General features: G+C 43.0%; 1 protein-coding gene across 1 annotated transcript in view; it reads right to left on the minus strand.

The window, feature by feature from the left end:
- Impg1 (interphotoreceptor matrix proteoglycan 1) overlaps window positions 1–21,483 on the minus strand; it is a 143,553-nt gene that overhangs the window by 56,359 nt on the left and 65,711 nt on the right. The window contains exons 7-13 of the mRNA XM_013505815.1: window positions 20,684–20,742; window positions 17,136–17,156; window positions 15,447–15,694; window positions 13,979–14,043; window positions 12,331–12,409; window positions 9,390–9,577; window positions 4,809–4,955 (exon numbers count right to left, since the gene is read on the minus strand). Of these exons, the coding sequence (XP_013361269.1) occupies window positions 4,809–4,955; window positions 9,390–9,577; window positions 12,331–12,409; window positions 13,979–14,043; window positions 15,447–15,694; window positions 17,136–17,156; window positions 20,684–20,742 (807 nt within the window). The remainder of the gene's footprint in view (window positions 1–4,808; window positions 4,956–9,389; window positions 9,578–12,330; window positions 12,410–13,978; window positions 14,044–15,446; window positions 15,695–17,135; window positions 17,157–20,683; window positions 20,743–21,483) is intronic.

Here is a 21,483-nt window from a genome sequence, read left to right on the forward strand (position 1 = left end):
ACAAACTTATAAATAAAAATGCATGCACTCATTTATCTCTTCTCCAAGTTTTCATCAGTGCACTGGGCAAGAGAGAGTTTGCCAAGTTCTGGAAATGTCGGCTTTGGTTTGATATTTAGTAAGTCTTTATTAAAATCTTGCGGATTAGTACTTGCTTTAACATTCCAAATAGCATAAAGCTAATCCACATGCTTTGGCAAGGATTTTGCTTAACCTGACAATACAGAGAACCTGCCAACTAGTCATGGTGAGCTGTTATTTTCTCTCATTCATTGCCAAGCAAGAAAAAGTAAAGTAGAAGAAACTGCAAATCCTGTGATGTGTTTATTTTTGGCTTACTCAGTGGTCCAAGCATGGCGGCCTCTCTCGGAGTCTAACATGATCTATTTAGAGCACAGGTCTTGTTTCCTGACCTTGATGGCTCTAGTCAGTGGATGCTGTGAGGAGTTACTACCTCAGAAGGTACTGTGGTCGTCCGTGTAGACTCCTGACTGGTAAACTGACCATTGCATTCAGCTTACAGCCTACTGACACTGTTAGAAATGCTGTGCCACCATGTTAAAACTTTGAAAAGAGAGTAAACTATTTATGAGTTCCTGTCGATGTCTCTCAATCCGTTTGTAAACCCTGTTGTTATTTCTACCTTAGGACTGCTAACGTGTTACTTCTCAATGTGGGAGCTGTTTCTTTGATTAAAACGCTCTCATACCGTACACCTGTATAAATGCAGTTCTCCACAGGGCACAAGGAGGCAGTCCTGATGTTCTCACAGAGCCTCATTTTACTTTTTGGCCTCAAACTATTTGCACCATCGGAACCTCCCACTCTCTAAAAATGGGTGACGAGGGCAGAAACACTGGGTGCCCACCCTAACTCTCATGTCAGTTCACGTGGCTCCAGATAAGCAGACACAAGGCAGAATCTTTGTAGCTATGATCACATTGCGTTACAGTCCCTGGAGATGTGCTGCGCGGGGGATGGAGGCCGGTGGGCAGGGTTAGATGTCACTTGACCCCCCCACCCTGTGCTACCCCTGGGCCTGTCTATGGCTTTCCTCCGGCCAATTCTCTATTCTCATTCCACTGTGGAGTGCACATTTCCTGCCCTCTATTCTGCTATGGGCTCCTTCCAAGTCCACAGATACTGACTACCTTTCAGGACCAGGGCAAACACACCATTTGTTATGACTAAGGGCCTGCTGCCAACCAAATCCACTTTCGTTTTGAACTAGATGAACTGTTGAATTGTTGACTGCCTGTTCTAGTCCTGGCTTTCCACCTTTTATGCGGACTGAGTATATGAAGTAGCCTGTGTTTCTCTGTTGAGCTCATTCAAGACGTAGATGATTAATTTTATGTGTCATCTTGGCTAGGCCACAGTGACCAGGTATTTGGAAAGGAATTACTCTAGATGTTTCTGTGAAAGTAATTTTAAGATGAGACTAACACTCAAGCCAGTGGGCTTCGAGCAAGGCCACTCACCTTCTGTAATGTGGATGAGCCTCACCTGATGAGGCTAAGGGGTCAACAGAGAGAAGCCAATCTCCCTGGAGGAAGCGGGCACTGCCAGGAGAGGACCCTTAAACTTGAACCGCAGTGCACCCTTGTGTCTTCAGCCTGCCAAGCGTCCTGCAGGTTTTGGATTTGCCACTTCTCTCAATCACTTGAGCCAAGTCTTTAAAATAAGTCTGTATCTCTCTTAGAGAAAGAAGATGTTGTTCATTGTGTCCCATCAGGTTTTCAACTCCAAGGTGGCGAGGAACTTGTTGTCTTGGGTACAGCATAGGTGACCACGGGGTGTTCAACTTCGAGGCAATTTGCCCCTTTGACCCACCCTTATCCTCTGTTCAATACTATCCAAAGCAGCCCCTGGGTTATTTCATTTTAAAAAGTAATTTGTCTTGTATCTTTTCTTTCCTCACTTCTTCCACCCTCCCTCATGCCTCCAAAACTTCACACCAAAGACAGAACATGATCTCCCATGGTCCGCTTTTTCCCAACTGTTATGGTTTATATCTAACTTTCCCAACTGTTATGGTTTATATCTGTGTGTACCCCCAAAGCCTCCTGCGGCCCTGGGGCAGGCTATTAGCATTTGAATATGGGTGTGAGAGCTACACCTGCCCTGGGGTGGATAGTTTGCACATGTAAGGGAGAGGAGGAAGCTGCTTGAGGCCATTCCTCCCGGATTCTGCCGTAGTGTGTGTGGTGGCAGCTTTGCTGTGCTGCCGCCCTGAGATGCAGCCCTCTGCCACGTGCCACTCTGCCTTATAATCATGCCTAGGACGGATTGAAACCTCCACAAACTGTAAGTGCAATAAACCTTTCCTTCCTTAATTTTGGGCGTCAGGTATTTTGTCCCAGCAGAGAGAAAAATGTAACCAAGACACCAACACTCATGTTCATCAGCCCCTTTATTTTCTGAAAAACCAAGCTCCTTTTCCTGACTTTTCAAGAACTGCTTGATGTCCATCTATCCATCTATGCATCCTCTTGCTCTCTGCAATCTTTCCCAAAACTCACTCTCTCTTTGCCTGTTTGCTCATGAAGCTTGTTCCCTTGGAGGGTCCTCTCCCTTCTCTTCAGCCCGTCCCTCCCCTGTGGGCCCACTGCAAGCTCAGTGATGTCCTCTTTGACACCTCTGCTCTTCCTTGACTTTCCTCTTTTCTGACATATGGGTAGTCCACATGAGCTTCCCTAGGCTGCCATCACTTTTTGTACACAGGCTCTTCATCGTTCACTATGTCCTGTGTGTAGGTCCTGAATGAGGGAATCAGGGGGAAAGCACGTACAGGTCCAGTGGGAGCTGGATCTCTAGACTGCTAAGCAGGTGCGCCGAAGTTCCAGCATCATTGTAATGAAGAGTTCTCCAACATGAAATTTTAATTGGCCCCCAAACCAAGGCCTTGGAAACATCACAGACACATGTAACATGTATTATTATCTGGCCACGGGAGTCCACCCTTGATAAGCTACCCTCACGGCACACTACAGACCACCCGGCTCAAACAGCAGAAATGCATTTTTCATACCTCCGGAGCCTGGTGAGTACTGCCCCGGGCAATCTGAGGTCTGGTAAGGATACCCGCCCCCATTTGCAGATAGTCGTACTCAGAGAGTGAGGAAGAGAGGACCGGGAGAGTGTTTTTTCCACCTCTCATCATCTAATCTCCTCCGAACACCCCTCCCTACAAAAGGCCGTCGTGTGGGAGATTTAGGATGAATTTTGGGGGACACAAACAGCCCATATCCACAGTGATATATTCCCTTCAATATTTTTTCCACGCAGTGTTTGTTTTCTTAAGTGGTTTTACTTAAGTCTTGTAGTACATTTTCTTTCCTGAAAACTTTTTCAATTGTTGACCTGTAATTACTGAGTAACATGGCCAAATTCCTGTTAAAATAGTGGCTTAATTTCACATGCATTTAAGGGTTTCTTCACACAGAGCTGTTCTCTTGGTCACCTGAGCTGTTTAGCACTGAGGGTGACACAGGGACTAATCCTGACAGGTTTATTCGAGTGGTCTCAGTGCCCTGAAGGTGCAGGGAAGGACAGTGGCTGGCTGCCGGGTCATCCGAGGGCCCGCAGCGCTCCGCCTGTTGGCACACACTGCACGGCCCGCCCAGCTGAGCTACTGGCCCGGGTCAGTTCAGGTCGGTAGATTACAAACACAGCTAACACCTGCAGGGCTAAGTGAGAAGACGCAGGCTGGAGATGCTAAAGCAAAAGTAAAAAATATGACGGACACCCAAACTGAGATGGAATGAAAAAGAAACCAAACCAGACCACTGGACTGCTGAACAGTATCACTAAACCGGTACATGTAGGAAGATAAAACAGCCCATGAGCTCTGAAGATTGAAAGTGATCTTGGTGATAGAGTCCTAAGGATGATTGAGTCTTTGAATTTAGTGACCTCTTGTTTTCTCTTCTCTGTCAACTAGTAGCAAGATTAATGAAAGGCAGCACTTATAATGGATACACAGCTTCTTTCTCTTTATGTGAACTGACACAATTGGATGGATGATTGAAGCAATGCTGTCCAAGAATCTGACCTTGACAGCTTGTTTGGAGGTGCTAGCAGGGGAGCGCAGCTACTCATATGCCCTTGACAGAGGGACGGTCCTTCTCTATTGGGGGCGGTTGTCCTCTTTGACCGAGCACGCAGCTTGGGGAGGGATGCACATGGAGCATGGAGGGAGGAAGGGGACACCTGCCTGGCCAGCCAGATCAGCCGAATCAACCCAGGCGATCAGTGGGGTGACAGATGTCGCAGCCAGATCGCCCTCACATCCTGTCCAAGAATCTGAGGACCAGGACAGGCTGGCGTCTCCCATGGTATGCTCACGAGTCACATGACTGTGAAGAGGGAAGAGACACCCACTACCCCTGGCCCAGACCAGCGCCCTGGCCTGGAGGAGACGGGGACACAGGCTGCCCTTTCCCACCCCGCGCCTGGGACAGGTGTGCTGCATCCCTCAGGCCAGCGCAGCACGCAGAATCCCGGCCTTGGATTCTCTATCCTGTTCTTTTTTTAAAATCTTGTAAATAACACTCACATCAATCAACCCAGTCTGTTTGACCAGTCAGATCTTGTCTTCCAACATCTCGTGTCTAAATAACAGTGAAGACCTCTCTCTTGGGCCTTTGCATTTGCCATCTCCAGACAGTTCTCCACAGTGAGGCCAGGAGAAGTTATTTAAGTCCCATGTGCAGGGTCATCTCTTTCCTGCACCCTTGCCCTGCTTCCCACCAGGGCACATTAAAGCTGCTCATTTCTAGGCTTCGTGGTCTTCTAAATCCTCTCACCACTCTGCTTCCTTCACCTCCCTCAGCACGCTGCAGTGCCGCCAGCCCTGCTGCCCTCCTGCCCAAAGCACCGTTCCGCACAGCTTCTACTTCTGCCTTCCTGTCGTCCAGACTGCAGTTTAAACACTGCTTCCTGAGGAGAACCAACTAGGGGTACAAAACTGACCATACAGAATGTCATATATTTTATTTTTTGTAAATTTCTACATTGTCTCAGAAAAATTTTTATAATAAACTCTGTGCATGTATATTTCACTCTTTTCCTTCTTTTTCCTCTTCTCTTCTTGTCTTTTCTTTCTCCTTTCTCCTTCTCTTCCTCTCCTCCTTTTCCTCTGTCTCTCGCTCTCCTTTTTCCTCCTCTTCCTCCCTTTTCCTTCCTCCCCTTGCCCCTTCTCCTGATTGGCCATTGAACATTTAGCAGCACACTGCCAATGAGCTCTGGGGTCACAGAGGTAACTGGTCACTTGATTTACTTTTCTTTTCTGCTTACTTCCTCTTCCTGGGTTTCCTGAGGTTGCCTCTGAAACAAATGTCTTGCAACTGAATTCTCATCTCAAGTGTTGTTTTGGGGGAGCACAAGCTATAGGAGGCAAGGACTATGCCCGCTTCCCTCCTTGTTTTATCCTCTGTCCTAATAAACGCAACACAAATAATTGTATGAGAAAACTGCTCATGAGCGCAGCGCCCCCGAGAGATGGAGCTCATGAAGGAAGTTCACTGTCCTCTTACTCCCTCGGTAGCCTCTCGGCGCAGGAGGAGGATTCCCCACCCGAGGCCTGCGGAGATCCTGGAATCCACACGGGCCCTGGTGGTAGGGTGGAGGGTCAGCTTCACTGGTGCTGCCTAGGACACTGTTGGGGCACACTTTCTGAGTGTGTCTGGGTCGGTCATGGAGGTGTCTGTGGAAGGGTATGTCCTGTCATGGGTCCCTTCCTCCCTGGTGCCTTCGTCTCTCCCCGGCTCTGCTTCCTGCCACCATGAATAGGTATCTTTGCTTTACCTTGCCCTTCCCCCATAGGTTCCTGTCTTGGAGCTTGTTGACCATGCCCTGAAGCTGTGGGCCAAGTAAACCTCTCCTCCTGTAAGCTGTGGGTGTTGGGTATTGTGCCCAGCAACGGAAAGCTGAATAATACAGAAACAGCGTCCCGGTGAGCCGAACTGCCCAGGACACAGTGTGTGGTCTCTCCTGACTATGCATGTGAAAGTGTTCACCGGGAGTGTCAGTACACAAGGAATAGAAATTCATCATTTCTAACTAGACTGCTGCTGGCTGCTTTGTGCCCACAGAAGTGGAAGAATTCATCTTAGAAATGTGTGGTCAATATTCAGCAATTGGAATATTGGAAGAGGTTAACAGAGTGCTGCTTTGCATAACAGTTGGGCCATAACTTGAGGAGGGGGTTGGGCACAGCCTGGAAGTGTTGACTAGAGCTTGGGTGCAGCACGCCATGACCTACGGTCCACAGAGGCAGCGGCGGCCAGTGGGGCCTCTAGAGGAGGCGAAAGAGACAGTTGCTTAACTCGAGGCTGCTTGCTGGGTGGAGCTACAACGTGGCTTCTCGCTTTCCTTATTACCTCAGTAAAGTTCATCCATACATGGAAATATCTGCTATGAACAGTATGAAGGAGAGTCATTGAAATCCAGACTGTCAGCCTCCCGAAAGGGGTGGGGAGAGAAAGAAAGATTCAGCCAGAGAGATGGGCAGAAAATCAGAACAAGATATTTTTGTGAAACGCCAAGATTAATAGTAAGTCCTGAATCTTCCCAAATTGAAATCTGGAAGGATAGCACCATTTTACTCAGTATCTATGTTAAATCTAGAAGTACTAAATTTTAAGCGTTGGAAGAATTTCAATTTACTTTTCATTTTCTCTAAACAACATAAAGATTTTATCTGGGCATAGTATGTAGTTAGAGATCTTTGCTGAATGGCTATGGTTTCTTTGGATAACATTTCCCATACAGACCTCTCAGAACTTTTTATTTTTTAAAATTTTTTTGTGCTCAGAATCAAACCCAGGGCCCTGTGCATATGCTGTAACAATGAACTACATTTCCAGCCCCCAGACTTATTATTATTATTTTTTTGCCCTCAGAAATTATTTTAGAGTACACTCATGCTTGGAAAATCTTCCTCTCTGGTAAGGAAGAAAGAGGAAAAATATTGACCATAAGGGCTAAAGGCTAACTGAGTTTTTCTTATAAATCTTTTTAAGTCTTATTATTATCCTTTTATTTTTAAAGTGGAGCAATTTAAACGACATCTTTGTTAGGCCTTCCTGATTGAAAGTTAGGACATGTAAATTTTTTGGCTAAGAGAGTGGCTTATTGCAGACTTGTTTCACTTTGTGCCTACATTTACATTAATCAGGGTGGTAGAATTTCTAACATGTGAGGCAAGCTGATGAATTTCTAACATGTGAGGCAAGCTGATGAAAGTTCTTCAGGATTCTCATTTTGACAAGAGTGTTTCAGTAAGGGACTCGGCCCTCCTCATGCAGCTCACACGGGGAGGGTTTACTGTCTGAGAGCCCTGGGAGGCCCAGCATGAGTGCCGTGACAGAGGCAGGGAGCCACAGCCTCATGGCAGACCCTGTGCTTGACACAGGAGTTTCAAAAAGGGAACAAGAGCATATCCTTTTGCTCCAGGAATTCATTCTGGGAGAGATCCCAGGCACACACAGCAGCGATTTCATACTGAGTGGTAAATGCTTGATAGAGGTAGATGTAACTTTCTGTGGTAGAACGAGGTTCAGATGGCATTTATGAACCTTTCCTGGGAGCAGAGGAGGAGTCCAGCTGCTTGACACAGACAGTGTGAGCTAGAGGTCATCAGGTTTGGTTTTGGGGGCAGGAGAGAAGCTACCTGCACAAGGGGGCAAAAGTATGGCAGTGACTGACACATTTTGGCAGTGGAGAGTGGGACTAGGCCTGACAGCAGGACATGGTTTGTGGGCCATTGATCTGGCTCTGAGCTCATTCGTGTACAGACTAAAAAGGAAAATAGATTATTTGCCTCAGTTCTGACTTTCATGGAGGCAATAAGATATGCACTCATTCATTTAGCATATATCAATTTCCCGTCTAGTTCACGTCACGCATCAGCCTGGCCTCTGTGGATACAGCAAGCAACAGAAAGAGACCGTGGCCCTTGGCCTCGAGCACCATCAGCAGATAGGTTCTGTATTGAGTCTTTTGACTTAGCTCATCTTACTGATTCTTTTTTTTTTCTTTTGGTTTTTCTCTGGTATCAGGAACCGAACTCACGACCTTGTGCTTGCCAGGCAGGCGCTTTGCCGCTGAGCTAAATCCCCAGCCCCTTACTGATTGTTTTTAAGAAAGTCAAAGACTGAGATGAGATTCAGAAAAGTTGGAAATATGTGCTGATGTTAACATGTTACCTAGGTAAGAAATAAAATACAAGATAATGTCCAGGATAGAATATCTCTGCCTAAAGTATGCTTCTTCACTTAAAATAGTGCAAGGTATTAAAAGTCCTAGATTACATTTTACATGGAGTAACTTGTAATTGAAATCTGTAATTTGGACAAGAATACACCAAAGACCTTCTCTGGATACATCAGATGATCATTCTAATGAGAGGAAACAGAAATGTACTGGGCCCCTACACAGCTAAACCAGGCCACAATAATTCCTACCCTAAAGATATGATACAATTTTGAATGAGATGGAAGCTTGTGTGGGGTACAGAAGGTTGAATTTCTTCTATAGGTTTATAACTCTGCTTTTTGTAAAATAGGAGTGATCTTAACAGATAACAGGTTATGCAAGAAAGAATGACTTGGGATCAATTGTTCTAAAAATACTAGTAGCAGAAGAGCTTACAGTTCTACACACCATGCCAATTCACTTTGTGTTCCAGAGGCATATTTTGCAAGTGCTGTATCTTAGAGAATTAACTACTAAATTAAACTGCTTAAGCTAAAAGATTTCTATGAGTGCTTTCCTGAAATTTTAATGGTTTAGTGGGCGTCTGGTGACACCAACTTTAAAAAAATTTTCCAGACTAAAATTATCTTAGTAATACCATGGTGCAGCTCTTTGAAGCCCTACTTCTCATTCTATCCATGCCTGGAGAGACCTAGAACTATTTTATGAGAGACAGAAGCCTTGTTCTTGTCCAGAGTGCTGTTCTGTCTGCTCATTTCTACAGATGAATGGGATGTCTTTTTCATTAGGAATTTTTCTGGATAGGGATGGAGACCTGGTTAGATACGTCATTTCTATTCCCAGCTGGCTGGGCTGATTATGAAAGCATATGGATCTGCCCTTAATTGGCAACATAGTCTATTTGCCCTCCAGGTCTATGTCACCAAACGTAACTCTTCTCAATACTAATAAAAAGCTCAGTGAAAGATATAATTTTTACTAATACAGTGTTTACTGCAGGTTATACAGCAAAACCATTCCCTCTTATTACTCTTAAATCAATCAGTGAACGAGGCACATTGTCAAAACTAGCCCCCTGGGAAGCTGCCGTAGGCTTTGCCACATCTGCAGTGAGAGACTCTGAGGAAGCACCAGACCCCTCCATTCCACCGCTGTGGGGAGACCGGTACTGCCGGAAGCAGCTCCTCGGGCGCCAGCCCGCGCTCCCGATGGGAATGGCCCACAGAGTCCCTTCTCGGAGCGCTTTCCAGGCCCGGAGCCTGCAGACCGAGCTTTTGTGACTGGGTTTCCCTTCCTGCACAGCCGGCTCGGAAGCTCAGAGCCACGTTTGTGAATGACACAAAGCAAACTTGTAGAACTTTTTGACAGTAATTTGAGACACAATTTCCCCGAAGAAACCTAATTCCTTAAAAAAAACTTATTGAGGTGAAACTAACACTACATAAAATGAGATATTTATTTTATTTATTACTTTTTGGGCAGCGTTGAGGTTCAAACCCTGCGACCTTCATGCATACTAGGCAAGCGCCCTACCACAGAGCTACATACCCAACCCTAAAATCAATCATTTCAAAGTGAGCTATTCGGAGTCCTTTAGTTCAGTCACAGTGTTGTGCTTCCACCACTGTCTTTTTTCTTTTGCTTCTTTGCAATAAACCATATTGTACTGCATGAATTTCAGTAAAGCACTACAAATCTTTTAAAAAATGAGGTAGGATGGTAATAAACATACCCCCCCCCAAATCTACAAGGAACCCAACAGTGCAGGAGCTTGAGAAGCAGTAGTCAGGGAGCATAACAGCCAGGGGGTCACCATGTGGAAGCTAAATGAAGAAAGACTCTCAAGAAGGGAAAGGCCAAAAATGTCAAATAAAGTGGAGATGGGAATGATGCCACCAGCTGATCAGCTAGGAAGTCACTGGTGACTTTTGGGAACGTCAGGGCTATAACATGTGGTTATAGGCAAAGGTGGGAATCCTAGACTATTCTTAAAAATAGAATAGTGAAACAGAGAAGTGGCTGTGATTTCAGGGTATTTTTATCTTTGCTTTCTTAATTAAAATTTTTGTGTGTATTTGTGAGACAGGGTTTCTCCACCCAGCTCAGGATGGCCTGGAACTTGCATTGATCCTCCCGCCTCAGCCTCTTCACTGCTGAGATTACAGGCGTGCTCCACCAAGCCAGGCCTTAAGGGTATTTTTTTTTTTTTTTTGGTTTTTCTCCGGTACCGGGAACCGAACTCACGACCTTGCGCATGCCAGGCAGGTGCTTTTGCCGCTGAGCTAAATCCCCAGCCCCCTTAAGGGTATTTTTAAAAAGGTTGAGGCAATTAAATCATATGTGATGAGTAAGTGGAGACAATGTGAATGATGGCTTTGGTTCAGTGACTCGGATAATAATCCCTTCAGCTTAGCTGTCACGCAGTGTGGGAGCCCGAGTAGCCCTGTGCAGAGGTCCGCAGGAGGAAGAACTGAGGCTCTTGCCAGGAATCCTGGCTGAGCGCACATCGGTGTCAGGGAGGTGAAGCATGTGGAAAATTGGATCTTCAGCACCAGCTGAGAAATACAGCAGCACACACAGAAGAACTGTCCAATTTTTAGGAAACATATCAGTGACCATTTGTAGGTATTAACTGTAAGAATAGTATATAATGCATGACAGATAGCTGTGTCTTTAACGTTTATTCTACGGCAATCATAGAAGTCAAATTCAACTTGTGTAGCTGGGTTTGCTGTCATGACATATATATACCCCTGAAAACCCTTGTATTCTATAAAATTGCATACAGTGTTCAAAGGAGAATAGAGTTGAGGCAGAATTTTGTAGTGTGCCCTAATGCAAACAGTAATAGTTCTACTAAAATGATCAGCTTCAGTGAATTATCAGCCACAGGGAAGTGGCACTTGCGCTTAGAATCACGTGTGATCCTGCCAGCCTGTGTCCTGGAACTTGGATTTCCTAAAAGATATTGTTACTTGTAGTTCCACTGGAGGCCTTCAAAAAGTTATAAGGAGAGTTGGCTCTTGGAGCCACGAAATCAGCTACTTCTTGTATTGAAAAGTCTCTTCCACGGGAATTTTAGCCGCCTCCCTCTCCTGCATGATGTTTATGCCTCACTGAAGATGCCTTTTTGACTGAGAGGGTTTGATCCTATTGCCCCAAAGTATAGCTTGTTTGGAAACTCAAAGGTGGGTCGGGGGACCTCGGTGTTTACTGCCTTTCCTGTCAATGGCCAAAGAGGGAACAACACTAATGAAACACGGGAGTGGGACAGATGGCACCACCAGCCAGCCTTCCTTGGGAAGGGACTGTAATTGGAGGGCAAAGGCCCAGTCCCCATGGCCGCAGCCTGTGCCACAGATCTGGGTCTTAGAACCTGCCGTGTCCCAGACACCCGGCTGCTCTGGGTGGGCAGCAGGTGGTGCTGTTGTGATTTCAACTTCCTTTACCAGACTCGTGAGGAAGAGGCCATGGTCCTCAATATAGGGCTTCAGGAGGACTGAGGGAAGGACCTGGCAGTGTTCTCCTCCTCAGAGGGGGCCTGCTCATCCATGCACAGCTCTTCTGTTGGAAATGCTGGTGTGAGCAACCTTCTCCTGGGAGGAGGGTGACTTTGTCACTTGTCTTTGAGGACAGTCGCAGTGGGATTCCGCAAGGAGAACATTGTTTAGTGGGACTGACAGAGAAAATGTGTCAGGCACACTAGAGTACTACTGTGCCATGAAGAGGATAAACTTGAGTCACATATAGGAATGTGGATGCACCTTGAGAACATAATGTTATGTGAAATAGATCAGTACACAGGCTTAACTGTTGCATAACTTCCTTAGAGGAGAAACCCAAAGTATACGTAATTTAAAGAGAAAAGTAAAAGACAATTGAAGAAAGGGAGATAGATCTTTTACAAATGGGAAAGGGAGGCAGAAGGGGTCTTGAGGTGGAGGGAAGGAAGAAGGTGGGGAACAGAAAGAGTTAAGATGCGTTGGTCATGTGCCCACTCCCCATGGTGAACGTAATCGTTACGTACTGCAGACTCGTACTAATAAGATATAAGTGAGCAACTTAAAGAGACCATGTCATCTACCATTGACTGCATGGGAAGAGACTTACCCAGTAGACCAGGACCTTCGCTGCCCACGGCCCCAAACGTGGGTTCACTAAGAGCAGGTGCTGGACTAAAAGTGGACACCTATGGAAGGAATTTGGAGAGTCAGAAATTGACAAGGGACATTTCTCCACATGAAAATGGATCTATATTTAAAACAACTGCATTTATTTTTAAGCAAATCATTTTAGAGTTGGAGTGAATTTACCATGGAGGAAACTTCTGATTTAAAAATATGTCATGAAAGGATACCTGTGTGGATACATATGACACATTGCTTCTTGGCTAGCCAAATGTGCCTAAAAGCTAAAATGCTCCAGACTGTATCAGTTGTGCTTTGATTTGGGAATTCTTCCATTTCAAGGGAGGAGAGTTTAGTCAACACTTCACACTTAGGAAACTCCATGACACCTTCTGACATAAGTTAAGTAAACATAGCTTTAAATTAAAAACAAAAATCTCCACTGCATTTATTATTTTTAATTTCTAAGATATTATTTCATATTTCCCATTTCAAATGAATAAATAAATCGATAGTTATGTAGCAAGACCTTAAAAGTAAATTTATAAGGTATTTTTGTATTTATGTTTATTTCTGAAAGTCAAAGTTAAATGATACATTCTGCTTCATTCTTTTAGTTCATAAAAACTTGCTTTTATGAAAAAAGGAAGCACTATCTGACTCTAATTATAATGAAGGTCTAACTAAATTCAAGGAAACTTTGAATTTTGGGATATTTGAAATGCAAGTCGAGTTATATTGTATTAATATCATTATTGGAAGTAGGTTAACCAAGTACAGCTTGTAAACAGAGAAGAGTGATAATTAACATTGCAAAGGGGATTTTTCTCTATTCAGCCCTTAAGCTGGTGCATTGATGGCAGTTTCGGGGCCTTTGCTCCCACTGGAACAGCAGGACCGCAACTGATTTTACCTTTGTGAAGCTGGTCAGGGGCGGATGCAGCCCTATGTCTGTTCCAGAGACTGGCGAGGACCCAACAATGTCTGTGGGGTAAAATCACAGGGTTTGGGTGTTTATTTTTGTGTGTGTGTTTGGATCAATAAAACAACCAGGGTTAAAATGCATGACAGTAACCAATGCTTAAGGGATAGTGCAACAGATCATTAGAAATCAGTATCATACAGATGAATGGCCAATAATCTGAAGGATGCATTGAAGGGCAGACACAAGGGCTGTATCTTGCATGTTTGGTGGTGAGAATGAAGCAATGCAGACACTGAGGACCCTAATTTGATCACTCATAGCATAGACACATATCAAATCAGCACATTGCACCTCATGGGCATTTACAATTATTATTATCGTGTCAGTTAAAATAGTAAAATAGTAAACATATATTTACAAAGAACCATTATTAAAGGTAGATTTTTTTGGGATGTTCAATTTAACTCTCACAGATTTGGATGAAGCAGTGAGACTAACTGGCTGCTCCAGTTGGGATGAAAATATGATTAAGCTGTTGAAGAGAGGAATTACTGCAGGTAGCCAAGTTAGCTATAGATTGACAGGCAGTTAGAAAGGGCCTGGGCCCAAGCAGAGTCAGAACAGAGACGAGGCAAACCAGGCCTGTGGTCAAGGGCTAAGTTGATAGAAATTAAGACCAAGATGCAGACACAGTAGCTAAGCCTACCTGGAGAGAATGACCACTCAAAGCTGGGCTGTAACCAGCACCATCCAGTCCAATAAGCCTAAGCACTGTAATAAACACAGAGAAACTAATGCAGACGGATGATGAGGACACTCTGAGCCTCACCCCTGCTCCTTCCAGAAATGCCTTTGCTTTCAGTGCTGTGCCCTCAGGTGATGCACCTTGTGTGTTAGATTAACATTGGTTAAGTGACTGCACCTACTTGCTAACGTACAGGTTGATCGCAGTTCTACCGAAGGTAACCTGTGATGTGACTTTACTGTATAAACACTCTATACAAAGAGTGTCAGCAAAAACCCACTTTCCAGATGTTTCCTGCCTCTCAGGAGCTTTCTCTTAATAAACTTTTCCTACTCTTAACCTCCTTTATCTTCGAGCCCATTCTTTGGAGCCATGAGACATAATTTGCCACATCTAACAAGTCAGGAGTTACTTCCCTGTAACAAAGTAGTAGTGTTAAGAATGGGAATTAAAGCATATTTGCATAATTTGACTTCTATCCTCAAGTCTACTTCTCAGAATACCCTAGAAGACTCCAGGAAGAGACAAGCCCAGACCGTCAGTCTCTGAGACAAGGCTAAAGGCCACCTTCTCTGACCTTGGAGCTCTTCTCCCCTTCATCTTGTCCCAAAACCTTTATGAAGTTTTCCAGTGCTAAGCGTCTACATCGCTAAATCAGAAAAACAGGCCTGGCAAAGAATAGATTTGTGCTAAAATGGCATTTCCAGTGTTCAGCTATTGTCCTGTTCACAGAACCTGCTGTGCACCTCTAGGCTGCTGGGTACCTCCAGGTACCTTCCACGATCCTGAATATGTCTGCTTATCTTATTGATCACTTTATATCCATTCTCCTTTCCTCCCTCAGTTAAATTCTGTTTCTGGAGGTTGACTTATACAGATTGTATCAGTGGCTCCTTGCTTTTTGTCTTAGGGATGGCTTGGGTCATTAGGCAATGCTTAAGTTTGGAGGTAGCAATGAGGTCTTTCTGCTTCTAGCCCTAGGGAACTCTTCTTTTGGGTACAGACAAACTTTTATAAATAGCATCTTTATCAAATTGTCTTCAAAGCATTCTAATTTGAACTGTCATCTGTTTCCTGTTAGAACCTAATTTCCTACGTGAGGGGCTCAGGGTAGGTTATGCTAGGGGAATGGAAGTATCCGTGGGCTCCTCACTCTTCAAAGGCTGTTCTGGCTGACCATGGCTGGCCTGGAGTGAATTGAAAACCTTGGATTCCTCTAGAAGGACACTTGGTACAAAGTAATCACCAAAGGCTCATCAAATAAGATGCAGGAGAAAGGACATACAGAAACAGTATCATATTTGGTGTGTCTCTCATAGCAATGATTGACCTTACAGGGCCTAAATTAAATGACAGTTTCTGAGACATTCACATTTCCTAGCCTCTCTTGTCAGAATTTGTTTAAACTTGGAACTAGGCAGTCACCAACCGTCAGTGAACCAAACTGTCCCCACATCCAAAGACTGTTCTTCCTCCAGAACTCTTCTGATCAGTTTTTTGAAGTCTATAGCTGTGAGATCAACTTCTGCTTGCTTGTCCTCTTCCATTGTTCCTTGGTGGACAACTTCACTTTCAATTTTGTTGGAATCAAAAGACAAGAGGTCACCTGCAGGGCTTCTTGCTTCTGCATCATCTCTCGTAAAGATGGCCACGAGTCTCATCTCTATGGAGCTGGACCTGCAGACAGGGGGAGACACGTTCCACCCAAAGCCTTGGTGCGGCCTGCTAGTGAGAACCACTACATCACTGCAGGTGTGCAGGACGGCCTCCGCCTCGCCTCTCGTGGGCTCTCACAATGTTTCAATGTTTACCAGAAAATTGAAGTGTGGAAAAAGAATTGACATATATTTTAGTTCTGAAATAGAATTTGAATGTAGGGGTTAAGTCTAGCTTGAAGAGAGATTATGAAGTGAATCCACAGATTTTTAATTCATGTCTTTTAGGAAAAGTGTTAATTGTCCAATGCAACTGACCAACATTTTTGGAGGTCTTAAAAGTCATGCAGTACCAATCAGGAAGAAGGATGCTATCCTTTCCTGCACCAACAGCCTCCTTTACTAAGGTCTATGAAAAAGCAATGAGTATATAGCATGAAACAATAGGCCATGCATGCTGTCACAAGTCAAAGCTTCAGTTCTTAGGGCCATTTTTCTTCCCATGAAGTATTTTTTTAAATTAAAAAAATTCTCTAAATAAAATATTCAGAAGGAAAAAATAACAAGGGAGAAGTGCGAAAAGAGGAAGGAAGGAAGTCCATGATTAACCGGATTTATTGTCATATTTATTGATACAGTGCCATTTCCTATATGGAAATGAAAAAGATTTTCTACAGTTCTGTTTTCAAAAGAATCAGGTTTTACTTTTGGTTCCTGCCATAAATCTGCAAAGAAGGGTGCAGAAGTGTTTTAAAGGCCACAGGAACTGATAAGGTGTGTTCTTGGCCGCTCTTCAGACCACACGATCAGTCAGCCTACAGTTAATTATCTCACTAGTCAGTCACAGGAGCCAACGCTGATTCACATGACACAGCTTGCCAAGGCGTAGTGGGCCCTTTTCCCAACTCAGACTGATGACCTTGGCACCAGGAGCAAATCAGTTTCTCTGTTTTATTGTAAACTTAGATCGGTTGCATGACTGTGATGTAATCAGACAGACAACCTCCCATTACAAACAACATTTAAGAATTAGTTAGGGCTGGGGACTTAGCTCAGCGGCAAAAGCACCTGCCTGGCAAGTGCAAGGCCGTGAGTTTGGTTCCCGGTACCGGAGAAAAACCCAAAAAAACAAAACAAAACAAAAAAAAAAAGAATTAGTTAAATATGCTTTGGATCAGAGACATGTGTCTTCATGTTTTTTTTTTCTAATTAGATATTGAGCTTAATAGAATCCTTTTCAGCTGATTAAGTCAGTGTTTATTTGCTTATCTCACATAGTGATTTGGAATGGAGAGTTACCCTCATGACTAACTAACCAATTACTTCCAATTAAATAAGAAATCATTAAAAACTTATTGGCTTATCCAGACAGTAAATGTAAAAATTATTTGTATAAACTCAGCATATAAATTTGTGAAGGAAAACATACTGTATTCCAAAAATTAAAAAAAAGTCCAAATTACCCATCTTTTTCTTTCTTTGGTCTTCATTTCATCACACACAATGGAAGCATGCAAGGGAGAAAGAATTTTTGTGACATTTTTTGAGACAGCCATTGAATTATTTCATCTACAAAAAAACCTCTCCTTGAATCATCTCTTATGTTTGCCCAGAGTTTTGAAGTAAACATAAACCACCATTAGAATTTGGATGGAAATTTTGAGAGCCATATGAATCTCAAGATGTACATATTGCATGATGCTTTGGATTAGGGCTGAACTCTCAGTCCAGAGTTTCATATGTATTTATGGTCTCCCTAAACTCATTGATTTCATCATATTACTTTTTAAAAAGGCTGCAAATATCCTATACAGCTACATCCTACACATTTTCGGTGATCCTGTAGCCAGGAGGATTTTAAAGAGTATTCTGGCATTTATATATTTACATTTTTGTATTTGTATTTTCATCTCTGGGATGGCATTTAATGATTGGCTTATTCCTTTAGGCAATTTATCTGAATCAGCCCCTAGAATTATCAGTTTTGTTGACTGATATTTTTTTCAACTGCTTTAATTAGTAAACTGAGGAATCTGTCCCATTTACTATGAGGGACAGCTTGAAAGAAAAACCTGTTCCCTAAGAGGGTGGACTGCACCACGCAGTCATTTCAGGAGTGTGATCATTTCAGGAATGCAAGCTCTGTCTCACAGACATAAGAGCAGGCATGGAGAGAGAGACACTATCTCCCGCAAAATGACAGATGTAGGGTTCCAACCCTGGACTACATGCCCTCAAGCCAGAGCTCATTTTGCCATGCCACAATCTACTTGTTCCTGAGAAAAGGCCCTCTGGTCCCTGAACTGATGGATACATCTGGACATATTTGTGGGTTTACTTGATAAGCTATGTTCAACTTTCTCTCTTTATATTTCAAGTGGTAGTTGCTGATCAAGCTTTACCCACATGATGGGATTAGTGGCATTTGTTTCTGAATCTGTCTGACGTTCAGCCTCTGATGTAACATGACTGAAATGCTTGCTCTGCAGACGTACTACTCCTTTCTGTCTGTGGAGGCCAGGAAGGGTCCATAACTGTAACTACAGCTGCTCTGCTCTACCAACCAGATGTCACCCCAGGGCCTGACTCTTGCTTGTCTTCAGCAGTAATTTGTAATCCATGAAGATCAGAAGAGGCCAGGAGCCTGGGCTAAGTCTCGAGTCTTGCTAATTTAAAAAATTTGCTTGAATAAGGTATAATTACATAAATAAGCTGGACGTATTAAAGCTATACTGTTTGGTAATACACTCATGAGTCCATTTTCACAGTTGAGATAGGGACTATTCACTCCCAGAGATTTACCCTGCCCCTGAGGGATCCTTTAGGAACTTCCCTCTCTGCCTCACCCTTTTTAAAGTGACTATTAGTCTGTTTTTCCATTCCTAGGTTAGTTTGCACTTTCTAGAATTTAATATAAATGAAATCCTAATGCACTTTCATCTGGTTTCTTTCATACAACATAGTTATTTTAAGAGATACTCATGCTGTGTATTCCAATAGCTCATTCCTTTGTTGAGAAGTCTAGACTAAGAATACACTACAACCATCCATTGCCCTGTTGAGGGATATTTTGATTGTTTTCTGTTCTTGGCTATTACAAATGAAGTTGCTATGGACATTTGTGCACAAGTCTTGAAAGAATATACTCTTCAACTAGATTAGCTGCTAGTAGTTCCCCACATTTCTGTAAGTGATAAGCACTGTTTAAAGTGGACCATTTACTACTCATTCTTAGTAATAGATGTCCTAACTCCTTTCCAGCTGTGTTGATAGAATTGAATGAGGTCACTGATATTAAAACACTTGTGAAATTGTAAATCGTCTTTTCTTTTTTACAAAGGAGAAGACCGGAGGTCATAGGAATGTCAGTCTTCTACAGAGATCTGGTCTCACAAGAAGGAAATTTCCTTCATAATAAGTTTATAATACGCTGAGCATTCTTATGAATGATCACATGTTTTGCCTGCTCACAAGCACACCATTTGTTGCATTCAGAAGCCAAATTATTTCCTAGGGGACTAAAGTTCTCAGGCCATAATGAAAATTATTGGGGAAATGTGATGAAACCTCCTTTGTAAGCATCTTTGATAGAAATAAGTATAAATCCTTATAAAGAAAACAAGGGCAAAATCCCTCCTTTAGAGATACATCTTTAGAAGTTTTATCTTAGAAAATTTTATCAACTAACATTTTGGTTTTTTCTTCTGAAATATATTTTTCACATTAGTTTCTCATTTATCGAAGGGGGTGATAATGTGCATTTGAGACTGTCCCTGAACTTGCCCCATCATTTCCTTCAAGTTTAAATTAAAAATTTGTTCAACTGTGGTGGTTTATTCGGAAGACCTTGCCATCTATGCAACATGTTTTCCTATCATCCTTTATTTTCCCCTAATCCATCTGATTTCACATGGAATACTGCAGAACAGTATCTTGAAATTAAGGAAAGCGAGTTTGCTTTGCTATATATTAAGACTTTCAACTTTTATAACATCCACTTTGCAGCGTTTCCTTCCTGCAGAGTTGCAACGATCAGAGGGGCTGGCACCCGGTGCCCCCTCTCGCTGCTCCAGCTCTTTCACAGGCCTGGGCATCTCCTTGCTGTGAGACACCAGGAGCAGGCGGAGCTTGGGTGCCTGGCTTTCCCTGAGCCCCATGCCCCTTTTGGCACAAAATCTCTTCCTGCTCCAACCAGCGCTCATGCTTACCCTATAGCACACTGTCAAGATGTCCCATCTTGTGACCTGCCTATAAATGTTTGGAATGAGAATTTAAAAAAGATGCAAAAATTCTTGCTCAAACCCAATATTGAGGTGCTAATGGCTGTAGACCTGCTTGTGCCAAAGCCATGGGAACATGGTCTAACACTGATCTAGCATGGCATGGTTTTATGATTTCATTTCTTTTATTAAACTTTTAATTTAATAATTTGGAACGATCATACATCACTATGGTTCAGATTACAATAATATAAAAGGTGTACTTTGAGAAGTTGCCCTTCTACCCTTGTCTACCCCATTCCTTCAACCCTGCTACCCCTATAGAAGTAGTTCCTCTATAGAACCTAATAAAAAGTTCCCTATACTTTTTATTAGGTTCTTTCTTGGGTAATGTAATTTGTTAAAATGGTGATGATATTTAGCCTGTGATAAAAAACCAGGCAGTCTGACACCAGTGCAATTAATTGCTACTTTTTTGGTCTCCCTCTACTGAGGTATTTTTCTAAGAGGTTGGTCAATAACATTGGCAAGGACAGCAGATGAGCTCTCTGCGGAGGGCAGTATTTCTGACTTCCAGAAGGAACAGTACAGCTCCTGAGCTCCCCTTAAAAATCACCCACAGTCATGTTCTAATTAGACAGTTTCTTTATCTGAAATGTATTCAGCCTTCAGGACTTGGCAGAACTAAACAACCGAGGGAAAAGGGACCTTATAATCCTCATGACACTGCTTTTAAAAGAGGATAGGAAGAAAGTAATTTAAAAATTGAGAAGAGCGATTCTTTTACTTACCTAAATCCTAACACATGGAGTTCTTTGAATCCTGGAAGTTTCTTAAATAACTTTTGTATCTGCAGAGAGAAAGGAATTTATGAAATAGCCTTGGTTCTACTAGGTCAGATCTTATCTAACCAAAAAAAAAGCCTAAACACTTTTGATGAGTTAGGGAAAAAAGGAAAATGGAAAATACAAAACAATGAACGAGATCAAACTCTTTGTTCTCAGTTATATCTGAAACCTACAGGGAAGTATTTTGCTATTTATTTAGAGGCCAGAATTGGGTGAGTCTGGCCTGCTGCAATGATTACTTTACATAAAATATGAAATAACTGTAAGGTGGTATTTGGTGGAAAAGTTTTTTGGCCACAGAGTTTTCACTTAGACAGGGCAGTATGATATTTTATAACTACAATTAGCTATAATATTTCTTCAATGGAGTTATATGTTTTGGAAAATATCTACATTGCAGGTACTAATGCATTCAATAGGGCTTCTGCACCTAAATAAAATGGTAGAAAGAGATTCTAATTGAAAAGACTGTATTTGTTCTTAGAGTTGGGTGGTCCTTGTGGTTTTTTAAATTTGCCCCTGTTAATGAGATCTGTTATGGAAATATCTGGCAAGTGCTATCTGTACCCACTACTTCCCAACCCAACATAGTCTTGCCTCTGCCCTGGGCTCCCCAGGAGGAGGGTCTTTCCAGGTCACTGTCTCTCAGTTTTCTCCAAAGCCAGTGGTATTTTCCATTCTTCTCTGCAGAGTCTGGCTCTTTCCTGGCTCCTTTCCCATCCCTGTCACTATTCTCTCAGTCT

Source organism: Chinchilla lanigera, unplaced genomic scaffold, assembly GCF_000276665.1.
Source record: "Chinchilla lanigera isolate Chin_1 unplaced genomic scaffold, ChiLan1.0 scaffold00101, whole genome shotgun sequence".
Classification (NCBI taxonomy): Eukaryota; Metazoa; Chordata; class Mammalia; order Rodentia; family Chinchillidae; genus Chinchilla; species Chinchilla lanigera.